Genomic DNA, 17,810 nt, shown 5'->3' on the forward strand with positions numbered 1-17,810 from the left:
TCTGCTCTCAATGATTCTCCCAGTAGTAAAGAGCCACCACACAAAACCTGAGTGCTGGGCAGGTGGGAGGCTCCACATTCCTAGTTCTCTAACTGCAACAGAATTTCAGGTCCCTTCCATTGAGTCGCCCTAGAGCTGTGATGTACATGACCCTTCCACTTCCAAGAATGGGGACCCTGGAGTTCGAATGATCTCCTGAAACCATACTCCTGCCTGGTGTTCAGCACAGACCAGGGTGTATGCTGTGGGCATGAACTGGAGGGTTCTGGTGTACTAGATCCTGGGGTGTTTTTGAGACAGCAGTTTCCATTATGGACCCTTCCATTCAGTTTTTGTGGAAATGCAGATCGCATCTAGAAATCTATTGAAAATATAAAACATTTGAACATCCTAGCTAATTCTGGGTTGTGCCCTCTGGAAACAGATTCAAGAGAGTTTAAATAAACTGTTTGCTGTCCCCTGAGGTCCTGCCTCCTGTTTCAGAGACCTGCTCTGGCAGGAGAGATGCTACCAGGAAGTAGCTCTCACAAGGTGGAGGCTTACTCCTGGGGTTCCCTTTGAGTCAGAAACACAGTGGTGTGTTAGTTTGGGGTTTTGGCTGCACCATGTGGCATGTGGGATCGTAGTTCCCTGTCTAGGGACTGAACCCACACGCCCTGCAGTGGAAGCATGGAGTCTTAACCACTGGACCGCCCTCTAGTTTCTAATTAGACTACCTCTATACTGGAATGCATTGACCAGGAACTTGAATCGGGCAACGTGGTTCTGAATTATGATGTGTTTTATAGTCGTCTGAACTGAAAATGTTTATTTTTAGGGGTGTTCAATCACCTCTTCATTTCCTTCTGCCCATTTCCCTTTCTAATGCAGAGTCACATACTTGGTACTCATTTTTCTACCTCATAGGGAGTTCCACAGTTCTTCCTGTGTGCCTCTCTTATTCCTCCTCCTCCTCATTCCTCACCTGTCTTCTCTGGATCCAGCTGTCTTTCCTAAATAGGACCCTCACCTCTAGGATCCTGTGAGGCTTAGCATGAGTTAGTAAGTCCCCCACAGCCTGTATTGACCAGTGCACATTCACCAAAGCAGAGCCCCTCAGTGTGCCTCCTTCAAAATGTCCCAGTTCCCAGGGGCTCTAGTGGTTCAGCTGCTTCCCAGAGCGGCCCTGCTTTCTGGTTGAATTAAATCCAAGTTTATAATTTTGGCAGTGGTTTTACAGGACATGAAGCTACCTCATTCCTGATCCCACTTTCTAATCCTAAGAGAAGAAAGCATTCAGAGGTAGAAGTCGCTGCTTACCTGGGTTGACAAGTAGTGTCACAGGATGCTAAGAGTCAGCTAGATAGAGTCACCAGGAAACAGGCGATGGGAAGTGGCTGAGTACTGAACTACTCCCGCAGCCTGGGACCTTGGCAGAGGGGCTTGGGAAGGCCCAACATTTCATAGTAATGAGAAAGAATTAGAATGTCTGATCTGTTCCCCTTGTTTTACAGATGAGAAAACTGAGGCCCAGAGAGGTCAAGACCATTCAGCAAGCTAGGGCAGGAGCCAGAGCTCCCGCCCAGGCCTCCAGGCTCCCAGTGCTATGTACTGTACTCCTTCCACAGCACCCAGTAGGAGCCAGTCAGTCAACGGGTATATGCTTAGTGCTCCTCAGGTTCTGATCACTTACAGTGGACTCCAGGTAGGAAGATATGCTCTTAATCATTCAAGGCAGCCAGGCATGCCCCAGTTACCACCACCGACTGAACCACAGCTCCCAGGAGTACTGCATCTGGAATTAGGAAAGAAAGGAGTATGTCAGGCCCAATGGTAAGCTCCTTCCATGACCTTCCATTTCTTCCCCACACCCATCTACTGTGGAAAGCCGAGGTTCCAAGCATCACATGGCAGACGTGTCAGCCATAGTCCACACCGCGTCAGGAGTGGACTCAGCCACTCCAGGAGTGCATGACTCAGCCTCAGGGGGGTGAAGTGGCTTGTTTGGTTCTGACCTTACAGATGAGAAAAGCCACAGGATTATTGTGAGAATGTGCTGAGCTACTTTACTGAGTGAACATGCCTAGTGCAGAGCCTGGTAATTAGCAGAGGTTCAGTACATGTTCCTTAAAATTGAATCTCTTTTGTCTTGTCAGTTCTTCTCTGGGAGCCTGATGCCATAGGGACAGGGCAATCAGGAGGCATTTCTTCTCTGCCCTGCTGAGCACCTGGCTCTGGCTGCAGCTCCAACCTAAAACCTAGAGCAAGCGTGTTGCCTCGAAGTAGACAGAGCCATGTCCCAAGTGTGAAATTCATTATCTGGTCTGTCCCTGCCTTATTTGTGCTACCTTAACTAACTAACCTTTACTGGGTTTTTCTAGTGAGACACATCTTTTCCTCTGATTTTGGTCCCTTAACTGCATTCAGGAAACTGGATGACTTAATCTCAGCTGTCCCTTTCTGTAATTTTAGAAGTGTCAGTTAATGATGTCATGTGATGCTGAGGGAAGCATCCTCCTCCCTGTCCCGAAGTTAATGCATGTTTTTTTCTGCGTGGTAACTGGAGGCAACCTTGTTCTCCTCACCTGAAATTTGAGGGTTTTTAATGCAGTGTGATAGCCCAGGGAACTGTATACCACTGGAGCCAGAAATCAACATTGTCTTCACCTGGGTCTGGCCTTGGGGAATGTTTACTCTCATGAAGACAGTGACTTCTTTGGAACCCCCCGCCCCAACTTTCTTGCTGAAGGTGGTCCGGATGAAGAGAAGGGATGCCTGCTGTCTAGTGTCTGGGATGCGGTCAGTGCTGTCCTCCAGCACTTCGCTAGTCTACATGAACCAGCAGCAGCCTTCCATCACCCTGGAACAGAAGAGTCAAACCAGGAGATGACTAAGGGTCAGGGAGGATGGCAATCTCTGGGCCTGATGAAGGCTTTGCAGGTGTGGTAGATTAGGCCTGAGTGTGACTGAGAATGCAGCTCTACCCTACATGGGCCTAGTGCCATGGCCTGCCACCCATAAGCAGTGGAGCCTAGGTTGTGATGTGTCAGGAACTGCTGGTGCCAGCACTTTGGGTTGTTCCATTTCTGACATTGCTTTTCCCTCATTCTGTGTCTGGTTTCCAAACCTTCCTGTCAACCAAGTAGGGGCAGGAGAAGAAAATGCTCATTTTTCCATTGGACTCCAGAGTCCTACTCCTAGATGGTCATATTTTTCAACAGATTTGTTAAAGCAGGCCAGCTGAGTCAAAGCAGTGGCTCTGTTTACCTTGAATGGATGGATTGTTTTCATTTCTTCCCCGCCCTCCTCCTCTCTCTGCCTCCTAACATGTCCATTCAGTGGCATCAGTGGAGGTCAGAGGCACATGTGTAGAGCCTGTTGTGTTTATTCATGTGGTCTTGGTGCCTAACTGGGTTCCTTGCTTTTGTTCTCTTCTCCATACTGTACGTACTGTATTACTTCTACAGGGATTTTGTTGAATGCCATTGGTTCAAATGGGTCCCAGCTGGCAACAGCTAGTCTGAGGGCCTCCAGACTAATTGCCTTGGGTAGAGTGAATGGAAAGGCTTCCCTGGTGGCTCAGTCATAAAGAATCTGCCTGCCAATGCAGGAGACGCAGGTTCGATCCCTGGGTCTGGAAGATCCCCTGGATAAGGAAATGGCAACCCACTCCAGTATTCTGGCCTGGGAAATCCCATGAACAAAGGAACTTGGTGGGCTACAGTCCATGGGGTTGCAAAGAATCAGACACAACTTAGCAGCTAAACAACAGAGTGAATGGTAGCTGGGAGCGTGGCAAAGAAAATATGACCCAGTGGGATGGGTATGGCACAACGGGCAGGAAGGTGTTAGGAGTTGTTTCGCTAATAGGGACAGTATGGGAGTTAACCCAGGGTGGGGTCCGGTTTAAAATACAGGTTGGCCAACCCTGGGCCTGGTGAGAAAGCTCTGCTGAAAACGTTAAATCAACAGAGAGGATCCTTTAAGTTCAAGCTCTGAGCTCTTAGACCCTGTGCCAGTGACACAGATGAAACCTCCTGAGCAAAACCTCCCAAGCTTCAGCCTCGCCACCCAGACTGACATATGACTTCTGTCTCCATTCCTTTCAGCTTTAACGTCTCCTAAACCGAACTTGATGGGTCTGCCCAGCACAACAGTTCCTTCCCCTGGCCTCCCCACATCTGGATTACCAAATAAACCGTCCTCAGCATCGCTGAGCTCCCCAACCCCAGCACAAGCCACCATGGCGATGGCCCCTCAGCCAGCCCCCCAACCCCAGCAGCAGCAGCCACAGGTGCAGCCGCCGCCGCCAGCAGCCCAGCCACCACCTGCACCACAGCTCCCGCCGCAGCAGCAGCCTCAGCAGCGCAAGGACAAAGATGGTGAGAAGGTCAAGGAGAAGGAGAAGGCACACAAAGGGAAAGGGGAACCCCTGCCTGTCCCCAAGAAGGAGAAAGGAGAGGCCCCCACGGTGGCCGCAGCCACACTCTCAGCGCCACTGCCCGCCATGGAGTATGCGGTGGACCCCGCGCAGCTGCAGGCCCTGCAGGCGGCCTTGACTTCAGACCCCACGGCATTGCTCACGAGCCAGTTCCTCCCTTACTTTGTACCAGGCTTCTCTCCTTACTACACCCCCCAGATCCCCGGCGCCCTGCAGAGCGGGTACCTGCAGCCGATGTATGGCATGGAAGGCCTGTTCCCCTACAGCCCTGCGCTATCGCAGGCCCTGATGGGGCTGTCCCCGGGCTCCCTGCTGCAGCAGTACCAACAATACCAGCAGAGTCTGCAGGAGGCCCTCCAGCAGCAGCAGCAACGGCAACTACAGCAGCAGCAGCAAAAAGTGCAGCAGCAGCAGCCCAAAGCAAGCCAAACCCCAGTCCCCCCGGGGGCTGCTTCCCCAGACAAAGACCCTGCCAAAGAATCCCCCAAACCAGAAGAGCAGAAAAACGCACCCCGTGAGGTGTCCCCCCTCCTGCCGAAACCCCCCGAAGAGCCAGAAGCAGAAAGCAAAAGTGCGGACTCCCTCTCCGACCCCTTCATTGTTCCAAAGGTGCAGTACAAGTTGGTCTGCCGCAAGTGCCAGGCGGGCTTCGGTGACGAGGAGGCGGCGAGGAGCCACCTGAAGTCCCTCTGCTTCTTCGGCCAGTCTGTGGTGAACCTGCAAGAGATGGTGCTTCACGTCCCCACGGGCGGCGGCGGTGGCGGCTCGTACCACTGCCTGGCGTGCGAGAGCGCGCTGTGTGGGGAGGAAGCTCTGAGTCAACATCTCGAGTCGGCCTTGCACAAACACAGAACAATCACGAGAGCAGCAAGAAACGCCAAAGAGCACCCTAGTTTATTACCTCACTCTGCCTGCTTCCCCGATCCTAGCACCGCATCTACCTCGCAGTCTGCCGCTCACTCAAACGACAGCCCCCCTCCCCCGTCGGCCGCCGCCCCCTCCTCGTCCTCCGCTTCCCCCCACGCCTCCAGGAAGTCTTGGCCGCAAGTGGTCTCCCGGGCTTCGGCCGCGAAGCCCCCTTCTTTTCCTCCTCTCTCCTCATCTTCAACGGTTACCTCAAGTTCATGCAGCACCTCAGGGGTTCAGCCCTCGATGCCAACAGACGACTATTCGGAGGAGTCTGACACGGATCTCAGCCAAAAGTCCGACGGACCGGCGAGCCCGGTGGAGGGTCCCAAAGACCCCAGCTGCCCCAAGGACAGTGGTCTGACCAGTGTAGGAACGGACACCTTCAGATTGTAAGCTTTGAAGATGAACAATACACACAAATGAATTTAAATAAAAAAAATTAATAACAAACCAATTTCAAAAATAGACTAACTGCAATTCCAAAGCTTCTAACCAAAAAAAAAAAAAAAAAAAAAAGGAAAAAAAAGAAAAAGCGTGGGTTGTTTTCCCATATACCTATCTATGCCGGTGATTTTACATTGTTGTCTTTTCTTTTTCTCTTTTAATATTAAAAAGAAAAAAACCCTTATCCCTGTTACATTGTGTCCTTTTGAAGGTACTATTGGTCTGGGAAACAGAAGTCCACAGGGCCTCCCTATGTCTTTGGAGCTTAAACCCCTTGTATATTTGCCCCTTTCCAATAAACGCCCCACGTTGATAGCACAGAGGAGCCCGGCATGCACTGTATGGGAAAGCAGTCCACCTGGTTACAGTTTTAAAAAATTTCTTGCTATCTTAGCATTCAGATACCAATGGCTTGCTAAAAGAAAAAAAGAAATGTAATGTCTTTTTATTCTCAGGTCAATCGCTCACACTTTGTTCTGTTTTCAGAATCATTGTTTTATATATATTATTTTTTGTTTTTGTTTTTTTTTTTTTGGTTTGTTTTTATTTTCGTTCCAGAAAAGATTTTTTGTTTTGTTAATTTAAAAACGGGCAGAAAGTATTTGAGAAAAACAATGTGAACTGCTTTAGCTTTCTGGGGATTTTAAGGATAGCTTTTTTGCTGAAGCCAATTTCAAGGGGAAAAGTTAAGCACTCCCACTTTCAGAGAGAAAAAAAAAAAAGAAACCCACACAGAGTGTTGAGGACTTGTAGCTTAAAAAAAAATAAGTTTTAAAAACTGACTTTCTGTATTTATGATAGATATGACCATTTTCGGTGTTGAGTAGATTGTTGCATTGGAAATGAACTGAAGCAGTATGGTAGATTTAAAAGGAAAAAAAAAAACCTTTTGTGTACATTTAGCTTTTTGTATGGTCCAGCTGACAGCTCCTCATTTGATGTTGTCTTGTTCATTCCTAGCAGATAGATTGCAATCCGTTGATTCGCCTAAGCTTTTCTCCCCTTTGCCCCTTAATTCCACTTTCTCTTTCCTCCTCCCACCCTATAATCTCCCATTAAGGTAGCTGCCTTCATTTCTTAGAAGGTAGCTGCAAAATTATTTTATAAAACTAAAGAAAGAATTTCAAAGGGTTCTAGGGGTCATTAGGATCCTCACAGATTATTTTTGGTTGGGGAGTTGAAACTTTTTAAAGGCATATAATTCTAGTTATCTACGTCTGTTAGCCTTGTACATTTAGTTTTTATTTATCCTTCTTTTGGTTTTTCTTTTCACCCGATTTTCCCCCTCCTTGTTTGGTAGATGCTTCAAATATTCTTTTCCTAAACTAAAGCATTCGTTTCGGTTTGTGTAATTGGGCTGTGTGCTTTTCTTTTCTAAAAAAGTTTTTGGTTAGGGGTTTGGTTTCTGTGTTTTTGTTTTGTTTTCTTTCCTCTCTCAGAAAAAGAAATTTCATGCTTTAAATAAAATCCAAAGACACACCCTTTCACTGCTGAGGCAGAAAAAAGGGAAAGGGTTCTTGTTACTTGAGAATTTGTTTCTGATTTAAACAAACAAGACTTAGTTTAATAAAAGAAAGAGTAAAACAAAAGATTCCCAGGTTGTTATGTGCTTCTTCTGCAAGCAGAGAGGCAACTGTTAATGAAATTCCATATACCAAAAGACACATTTTTCACTTCAAAGTTTTGTCCTTGTGTTAGGCAGTCTGAGCGGTGAGTGATCCAGAGCGCAGCCAACAAAGAAGCAGATAGCACTTGTACGTACAGAGAGCAAAAAAGGAACCGTGTGTGAGGCACTTGTGTTTATGTTAATATCCATATTCCTGTAACACGCAACACAACGCAACATACACCCTTTCTCATCTTACAAAAAAAAGCGGTCTGAACTTTGAAAGGAAAACTTTGTGCTGCTATAACGTAGATTTTGGAGACAAATAGATGCTTTGCTGTTTCACTTTCATAGCCAAACATCAACCGAAAGAATCTCCCCTTACCCCGAAAGTTGAAGTCCTTCTCCCTTTCATTCTCTTCCTTATGTTTCAAAAGGGAACTTTGAAGACTGTGAATGCAGGTTCCATCTGGTCACCTTTTGGGCTTCTTTCCCCAGTGCAGAAGCCACTCATCGACTTTGCAAAAAGACTGGAGCATTCCAAGATCTGAAAATGGATTTCTTTTTTTCTCTTTTTCTTTTTTAGCCGGGACTATTTTATTTTTATGAATTTGTTTTTAGTTTAATGAAAGAGTAGATCCTGAACTGTTGTATATATTTCTAACTAGGCTGATTGATGCACAGTGCAAATTCCTTTTTTAATTTTTTAAGTAGAAATACTAAAGAATACCATCTAACTATTCATACCAGTATCCAGTTGTAGCATAAGGTGTCAAAAACAAGTACGCAAAATATTTGCTGTTTTAGCAAGCTGTTTGACAAGAATTCTTGTATTTCTCCCTGTGTTTGAGATGAACATTTTTAAATTTTGAAGTTGTACAGTTTTGTTTTCCATTATTTTATCTTGTTTGTAACTCTATGAAATATATATATATTTTTTGCCATTTAACTGTTGTATGTTACTCTGTGTCTGTATCATATAGAAAAAAAAATTGTTTTTGTTTTTGGTTCTCTATGTGATACCAATTAACAATTTAATACTAGCTTTACCTATCAAATTCTGCTAGGTCTTTTCTGAAAACTTTGTTTTTAAATATGATAACTGCTTGGTAATAGTGCAATTTCTACCCCTTTTCCTCCCCCCTCAACTTTAAGTTCATTTCCTTGTAATTTTGCCACCTTCTCCCCAATGGCTTTTTTTTTTTTTTTTTGTCTGTTTGTTTTTTTTTTGAGCTACTATGCCATCCTCCCTCTGTGAGGCAGAGTGACTGTCAGTGTTTTGGTATGCCATGCCTCGACTTGTGGGTGTGTTTGGCAACAGCAAAGTGGTTGGGTAGAGTGGCTAAGCCTGCTTCTGCCCACCAGTGTTCCCCAGAGGGGTTATGTGAGTGTTTTAGCCTGGAGTGGGTTGCATGCTTAATGCTTTCCTCTACAATTGTACCACCCATGTGTATGTTCATTCAGAAAGAAAAAATAATAATTCTCCACATTAACCCAGAAGTAGCAAAGCAGTCAGTGATGGTGAAGCTTAGAGGTCAGACATGAGCTAGTTGATGTTTGTGGGCTGACATCCACCATGGCTGTGACCAGAATCATTTACAAAGCATGAATTCACTACAATGCTCAACTGTTTAGACTGGTCTCACTCAGAGAATTTACTCCTGTAGGTAGCTGAATAGGATATCTCAACTCACTTTTAAAATTAGTTCTTCACCTCCATTAACACTTCATATTTTGGTTGGTTGGTTTTTTTCTGACTTTCCACAGTGTGGGTTGGTGCTGGGCACCATTCAGTCACAGCACCAAATGTGCCCACAGAATGGGAGTTATTTCTTCCATCCTCCAAAAAGAAACTTAAGAAGGAAACACACACACACGGAAAAGTTTAATAAATCTAGGAAGTTTTTTTTTTTTAATTAAAAACTATTTAAAGATATGAATGTGGCCAAAGTTTTACACAATTGAAAATAAAGTAAAACAGACGGCATGTGTTTAAACCTGAGTTTATCAGGCATGGCAGGAAGTTGCAGGAGAGAGAGGCAGTGACCCAAGCCAGTGCACTTGATGTTCATGGACATATATTTTTTTTAAATAATAAATTAAATTAAAACATTTTAAATAGAAGCATAAGTTGAGTTGGTTGGTTGTTGGCGCTGAGATACTGCCCACTGTGAAACAAAGCTTTGACTAGTTTTTTTGTTTATTTACTTCCTTCGGGGGGGAGGGGGGCAAGTTTGGGTAGGAAAGAAAGCATACATGAACGTGACCCTGAGGTGAAGAGGTATATGAGCAGCCTTTGCAATGTACAAAAAAACAAAAAACAAAAAAACAAAAAAAAAATAGAGCAAGTGAAACCAAAAATGATGTTCTTGGTGTTTTTCTATAATGTAGTCTTGTTAGCTTTTTTGTTACTGTAACAATGCTGATCTCGAACTGTACCAAAATACATGGAGACTAACAGAACCACATGGAACTTTCAAACTGAAAAAAATTTGTCACAAAAACTTTGTTGTCATAGTTAAGTTGATTGTAGATGGTAATTGAATATACTCCTTTGAAAATATTTCATCAAGTATGTTTCCTGCTCATTGTGATACATTAAAAAAATATGAGCAAAAGTTCTTGTCTCTGTCACCAGATTTTGTGTGTGTGAGAGAGGTGGATGGCTGATCCTGAGGTTGTGTGAGCAAGGACACTTACTCCAGGGCACACGGCTCTTTGATATTTCTGAGTGTCCTTGTCTCTCCTGGCACTTATGAAGGTGCAGGAAGTGTTGGTGATGGAGCTGACTGACTAGCTTATTTCCTTGAGAAGGGTAAGCCTGACAGCTTGGATGATATTTGGCCCCAGAGAGTTCTAATAGCATTGATACTTTTAATTCACATGTTTATATGCAAATTTTAGGTACCTGGGACAACAACAAGCAAGGAAGTTTTGCTGACAGCGAGGAAAAAGGTAAGATTAACTTCTCTGAAATGGGAATCAGATCCACTGTTTACAACGCAAGGATACAAAAAGTGAGTTGAATTAAATGAATGATTGACTACATTTACCTTTCCTAGCAAAGGGCTTTTAAACTCTGTTAGAGTAGAATTTGAAATAAGAACAGTCTTCAAAACAGCAATAGCACTAGTAATTCCTATATACAAGAGGAAATTTCGTCCTCTTATCAAAAACCCTCCCTTCCAGCAGAAAAGGTGTGAAATTCATTAATAAGGACTACATCCAAGATCAGACCCAAAGGCTCTTCCACCCATCTCTAATTTATAGCCAAAGCCCATAAATAAGTTACAGAACTCCAGCAGTAGGCCTGGATGGCACTGCAAAAGAGCTGTCTTCTTGCAAGGTTTGCACCATCTGTCCTCAGCCAACAAGGGTCTTTTTGCAACAAGGGTTTTTTTTCTACACCAGGAGTTGAACTATGAAACCTGCTTCTATTGGCTCAGACAGCCATTGTCTACCAAGTCTTTTTTCTTAGTTCCTACCACAGGCATTCAAGAAGCATCAGTGACCCTATTAACTCAACATCTCAAAGAATCCTACAGTGGGTACAGGCATCACTAGAAGCTGGTTCCCTCACTGGTAGCTGGAACCTCTGTGCCAAGCAGGTAGTGTCACTGTCCCTTAGGAAACCCTGCTTTTTCTCCGGGCACTGTACTTTCTCCTGGGTGTTCCTGCAGAGGCACGTGGCTTCCATCTTAGTACGTGTTCCAGGCACACAGTTAGGTCACTGATCTTTCTTCTGACCCCACAGAAAGGTACATACAGCATGATAAAAACTGTTCAAACCCAAAGCCACCTTTGCCTTCCTAGGCTATAATTATTTTAAGATATGACATGATCACACTGAAATGTTTTAAATGGAACTAGTTTTGCAGTGAGGTTTTTGCTGCTTCAGCTCTTTGCAGGAAGGTGACTACAATTCAAATTCTTAAATTTTTAATAAGAAAATAAGACAAAACCTTGGTGATGGTTAGGGCCTTTGTATCAGAAAAACCTCTAAGCACCTAAATTACATTAAGAGAGGGCTGGGTAAGGAGGGACTCCTCCTGTTACTAGAAAAGTTTTACACAAAAGGGAAAAGAGGTCTTCCAATCTGGCTTCAATATCATGCTCATGTGGATATTAATCTACTTGGCATTAACATTTTTCCCCCAGAAAATGTGAAATGGCAACATCTTAGAATGGCTGATATGTGTTAGTCGGGTAGCTGTTTCTAATTTTGCTTTAAAGAAATGTCTGTAGTGCCTAGCTCCTGTTATAGACTAATGATCTTACAAATCTCACTTTTAACAAGTTTAGAGTTTAAGTTACAAGAGCACAAGCAGTTTAAGAGTTGAGCTGAAGGATGAGAAGTTTGCACCTGCTGCTCTGCTCTGTATCCTTAATTACAGGACAGGCATGCCCGCTCAGTCTCTGTATATTACTGCTGGGTGCAGACCAGCAAGGATCTGGCAAAAATTGCAAAATTAGTGCTCTCAGGGCCATTGAAGTAGCCAGAGCTTTCCATTACCTTTATTTCATAGCAAAGATGGTGGGTATCTTCCTTCCTTCTTTGTTCTCTTCTTTCTTCTTCTTCTTCTTTTTTTTTTTTTTTTCAGAGAGAGGCATATGTTTTTTAAATGTCTTAGCCAATTACCCTAGATTCCTCTCAAGCTATCTTCTGGAGTTTTTAAATTCCAGATACAAAAAAGTTGTTCTTTATCCTTTATGACTGTTTCATTTCTTATCTATATGGAACAAAGAGGCTGTTTAATCGAATTTACGGATCTCGTACTAATATAAGAATGAAAGCTTTCAGATAAACTGTTTTACTCTTGGGGCAAGATCCTCTGGCCTGAGAAATGAGTGCTAAGAAACAACAAAGCCCAGTGTATGAGAATGGCAGACACTCTCCGTCTCTGTAACACTGAAAGCTGCTTAGGACACTCACACTGCCTTGCCCTCCAGCACAGCCCCCTGGTGCATCACCACTGCCTCTTGACCCCCTCTGTAACCCTTTCTGTTAGCATGGCACTTAAAATACACTGTGAAGGTTTGCAAAATTACTTCCTGCTTATTCTTCAAAATGATCTATAAAGAAGGCAAAGTGGGTGACATCGATGCCAGGTGTTCAGGATGGTGAAGTAATGAGTGAGGGGAGAAGGCACTGACCATGTGTTCAGTCTCTGTCCGGTGTTCCTCCTCCCTCCACAGTTCGGAGAGAGGGGTTGAGAGAGCAGGAGTCAGTCTGACGGGCTTCACCACCGTGACCTGGACAGCATCACTTACTCCCTAATATGAGGATAAGGGTACCTGCTTCATAGGCTTCTTGTGAAGATTAGATAAGTTAATATCCATAAAATGCTTCAAACCCTGCCTGGTGCATACTTGGTGCTGAGTATCTGTTGCTCCTATCATTGTCAGTATTAACTCTCCACTTATTTGCTGTAGATCCCTTGGAATCACAGCTCTCTTAACTCTTGCTTTACTTCAAGAGTGGAGGGACTGCAATCCCATCAAGCCTTTGCTTGATGAATGTTTACAGCTGATATGTCCCTGTCTGTACATATCTCAGAGGGCATAGAGACTCTTCAGGGTGTTTCTGCCCATGAGTTGTACAGGAGGACTGTACTGAGTCTGTGCGTCATTCTCTCCATATCCAGCTTCTAGTGATTAATGTGGTCACAGAAAAGGATGGCTTATAATTGGCTTCTGTTTGCCAGAATAGGCATTCCTGCCTCGCCATGCTGGTGGGTCAACAGCTTAAATGTCTGGGGTTGTTACAGAGACAGACTAGAAGCAAAGGAATAGGTTGTCACAACTTGCCCACTGCCATTGCCTTTTTTGAGGTGGTTTGAATACACAGGTTGGGAGCAGTAGTATCTAAAATGAGATTGTAAGGGTAAATGAATTGTACATGAAACAAAACTGAAAAAGGAAAGCACCAAAGGAATGCAGCAAGATCTTTCCAGCCCAAAACACTGAAAGAGCTTTAAAAAAATACTATTATTCTAGTAACCAGCAAAATAAACATCAGGAAGAGGCATGGGAACAACTGAGTAAAAACTACACTAACACAGAGAAAAGGCTTGAGTAGGCTATTTCTTTGATAGCCTCTGCATATATGAACTCGGGGACACAGGTTTTAGGAGGCTATGGCTCTGTGAACTTTCTCCATTTTTAGTCAGAAACAGTGACGGTATTGGAAATAAGATTGCTGATATTGGTATGAGAGGGCTGGTAAAGGCTATGGTGGATGGCTGGTGAGCCATTTTTCCTTTTCTTTGAAGATCAGATCAGATCAGTCATTTAGTCGTGTCTGACTCTTTGCGACCCCATGAATCGCAGCATGCCAGGCCTCCCTGTCCATCACCAACTCCTGGAGTTCACTCAGACTCATGTCCATCGGGTCAGTGATGCCATCCAGCCATCTCATCCTCTGTCGTCCCCTTCTCCTCCTGCCCCCCAATCCCTCTCAGCATCAGAGTCTTTTCCAGTGAGTCAACTCTTCGCATGAGGTGGCCAAAGTACTGGAGTTTCAGCTTTAGCATCATTCCTTCCAAAGAAATCCCAGGGCTGATCTCCTTCAGAATGGACTGGTTGGATTCTTTGAGGATAACAACATATAAATGAAGCTTTGGTATACTGCCTGTAGATAGGACACTATTATATAGTATCTGCTTTGATTTCTTTGTTATATGGTTCTAAGTTTGATTTTTGAGTAGTTTTCAAAGTCTGATTTGTAATCAGTTGAACTTATTTGTTTCTTTCAAATAGTGTAAAGATGGTGTTCCACTGTTGCCTGATTTGAATTGTTGCCAGTAGGAAATCTGCTGCCATCCTTATTTTTAATGTATTTTTTTTTCTCTAGATGAACCCTCTACAGGGCAGGAATAGACACAGACGTTGAGAATGGACTTGTGGACACAGGAGGGGAAGAAGAGGGTGAGATGAAGTGAGAGAGAGTAGCACTGACATATACACACTATCGTGTGTAAAAGAGACAGCTAAGTGGGAAGATTTTTCTCTGTACCGCTGGTTTCATCACATCATGTCCTGATGTGCTTTGGTGTAGTTTTAGTTATGTGGGATTTGTGGGAGCTTCATGCATCTGTGAAATACTACTTTTTGTCAAAATTGGAAATTCTTCAAACATTTTTCAAATCTTTTTTCCATCTCTTTCCCTCCTTCTCTCCTTCACCTTCAGGGATTCCAATTATATATGTATTAGGTCATTTGAAGTTAACTCATAGCTTACTGAGGCTCTGGTCTGGGGAGGTTACTTTTTCATCGGCAAGGTGTGGGGGCAGGGTACTCTTTACTCTGTGCGCTTCCCACCCCTCTATGGTGGCTCCTACAGGGAACAAATGTGCTTCATTTTTGATCTTTCATATCTAAACTTCAACTTCTGAACATATCAGTAACAATAATTGCTTTACTATCATCCTCAGCTAATCCTAAGATGTGTGTAAGTTCTAAGTTGGTTTGATTACTTTCCTCATTATGAATTGTGTTTTCTTGCCTCTTTACAAGACTAGTAATCTTTGATTGGATACCAGTTGTAAATTTTACCTTGTTGGGTGCTGGATATTTTTATATTCCTATAAACTTCCAGTTTGTTCTGGGATGCACTTATGGTATATAAAACAAGTTTGAGGGACTTCCCGGTGGTCCAGTGTCTAAGACTGTAAACTCCCATTGCAGGGGCCCAGGGTGGATCCCCCATCAGAGAGCTAGATCTCACATGCTGCAACTAAAGGTTTACACGCCACAACCAAAGATCCCACATGCCGCAACAAAGATCTATGATCCTCATGCTGCAACTAAGACCTGGCAGAGCCAAATAATTATTACAGAAAAACAAACCAGTCCGATCCCTTCAAATCTTACATGTAAGTTTTGTTGGGCAGGACCAGAACACTAATCAAGGGCTAATTATTCCCCATTACTGAAGAAGGATGCTTCTGAGATCTCTGCTCAAATGTTCCATGAACTTTTCCCCACCCTGTATGTGTACCAGGTGCTCTTCTCTCTTTTGAGCTGGTTCTTTCCCAACCTGAAGTAGTTTGCTAACATGCATGCGTAATGAGGACCCAGTGAAGATCTCCAGAGCTCGCTTCTCTGGTACTCTGTCCTGCAAATTCTAGCTGCCTTGGTTTCCCCAGACTTCCCTTTCTCTCAGCTCAGGGCATCTGCTGGGTTCCACCTATGTTCCTCACCCTGTGTTGCAGGCTGGAAACTCTCTTAAGGTGGTAAGGTGAGATAATCAAAGGGCTTACCTTGTTTCTTCTCTCCCGGGGATCGCTGTTCTTCACTGTGTGATGTCCGGTGTCTCAAGAACCATTCTTTGATCTATTTTGTCTTTTTAGTTGTTTCAGCTGGGAAAGGTACATCTGGTTGCTACTGCTCCATCTCAGCTGAAAGCAGAAGTCAAGTTTAGTTTTTAGATAGTGTGTAAGAGTTCTGTGTAACTTTCTAAGTTGTTACCTTTGTTTATGAAGTTTCCCAAAAGGTCTGAATTAACTTAGGAGTCTGATCTCCCCAACAGACTTCCCTGGACATGATAGATGCTGACTCACTCTTAGAATCAAAGGTTGCAACTACTTTATCCTTTTGCTTAATTATGTGATGGGAGTTACAAGAAAGGTAGGTAAATGCATAATTGTAGCCACTTTTTACCTTGCCATAATGCCATGGAGAGTGGAAAAACCACTTCCTAGGTTTTGAAGTTGTAAGTCAGCCCATGGAGCAGAGGTATGACTGACAGTAGAAACACTATTTCTGCTCTTCCCCCTTGATATAAGGGTTATCACTATTCATAAAGTTATTTCCAGTCTTAGAAAAAAAAATCACTTTCATTTCAATGACATCCTTCACACAGATAATTTTTCAGGCTAACCAAATGTGGCTCAAGGAAATCCATTAATGTGGAAGTATGATTCGCACTCTGACATGAATTCATTGCACTAAGTAATACAGAAGAATGATAAAAATCAGGCTTCAGCAGACACTAGTCATTCTTGCTAAAGTCAAATCATGTTTTTGTTTAATGTTTTGACAGAAATTTGATCCTACTTAAATTGGGAATACAGTAATACATCCATGATAAATGAAAAGCTTCAAGTGTTAACTCATTACCTGCTTTTAAAAATTCAAGATTTGTTTCAGGGTACTTTTCCCACTATACTGATCTGCAGATCTGCTCCACTAACCAGTCCACCTTCAAAGCACACCCTATACTCTTCCCTCTATATTTAAAGGCTTAGCTAGTGTCATTCACTCCATGACATCTATGTTATCACATCTGTCCAGTCCCTTTTCTGACCCCTCACAGCAGCACATGCGTTTGTGTAGGTATAAATGTAGATGGCCTGCTATCCTACATTTACAATTTGAATGACCAACTAAATGAATTAAAGAATGAAGCAAAGGGTATTCATCCTCATCTTCATCCTCATTCTTCATCTTCATGGGAGGCAAGGTCTCAAATGAGTGAGTACAGATATTAATAGAATTTTATAAAATGAGGATGGAAAAATTCAAAATTTTTTCAGTTCCCAAACTTCCTGCAAAGTAAAGGGAGAGGGACATTTTTCAGCACAGAGAAATGGAAAATAGAAATCAATTTTTTTAAAAAAAAATTAGGTTGGACAGGATAAAAACTATACTAGACAAATGGTTTTTCTAGGAGAGAAAATAATTGCAGTTAAAAAAACAGTCTAGGAATTTGGAAGTACTAGTTGAAACCCTTTGTATCTTTGTCTCCAAACTGAAGGGTGGTATTAAACAGTTGTTTGAAAGGAGTTACAAGGTTTTTTTTTTTTAAGTAAATGCAAATGTTTATAGAATATTTGAAAGCTAGGCCTCACCCCAAACCTGGGGAAAAAAATCAGAATATAATCCTAATAGAGTTAGATAATTATGAAGTTTCAAATTTGTTTTCAGTTTTTGCTACCTGGTTTCTTTGGTTGATTCATTAGAAAAAAGATGCATAGAATATTTTTTATGATTTTTTATCTGTAAAAATCTCATACTAGTACAGATATTTCCATGTGTCATTCATGTATAAGTGCAACAGAAAGAAGTTGAGTACAGAAAAAAGAAATGCAGACTTCCAGAATTCCATTTAATGAGCTGAGCTATATAAGGCACCCCTCTAACTTTGAAGACTATTTTGTTATCAAAGAGCTAACCATGAGTGCTTGCTCAGTTGCCTCAGTCGTGTCCAGCTCTCTGTGACCCCATGGACTACAGCCCACCAGGCTCTTCTGTCCTTGGAATTCTCCAGGCAAGAATACTAGAGTGGGTTGCCGTTCCCTTCTCCAGGGGGTCTTCCATCAAAGAGCTATACAAATAAATATTCTCCCTTTCCCCAGGAGAAGGAGCAGGTCCAGAATGTTTCATGGATAACTTTTACCAAGTCATTAAGGCCAGTGCAGAGGCAATTTC

At 43.2% G+C, this 17,810-nt stretch overlaps 1 protein-coding gene across 12 annotated transcripts in view; it reads left to right on the plus strand.

Moving 5' to 3' along the window:
- Positions 1 to 15,026, plus strand: part of ZFHX3 (zinc finger homeobox 3) — a 290,141-nt gene extending 275,115 nt beyond the window's left edge. For 8 of the 12 annotated variants that reach the window (XM_055554163.1, XM_055554160.1, XM_055554164.1 and 5 more), the window contains one exon: positions 4,089 to 10,222. In XM_055554163.1, coding sequence (XP_055410138.1) covers positions 4,089 to 5,722 — 1,634 coding nt within the window. In that variant the 3' untranslated portion in view covers positions 5,723 to 10,222. The other 4 variants (XR_008704554.1, XM_055554169.1, XM_055554168.1 and 1 more) reach the window with 4 other exon arrangements.
- The last annotated feature ends 2,784 nt before the right edge of the window (positions 15,027 to 17,810 follow it).

The sequence above is a fragment of the Bubalus kerabau genome, chromosome 17 (assembly GCF_029407905.1).
Source record: "Bubalus kerabau isolate K-KA32 ecotype Philippines breed swamp buffalo chromosome 17, PCC_UOA_SB_1v2, whole genome shotgun sequence".
Lineage (NCBI taxonomy): Eukaryota > Metazoa > Chordata > Mammalia > Artiodactyla > Bovidae > Bubalus > Bubalus kerabau.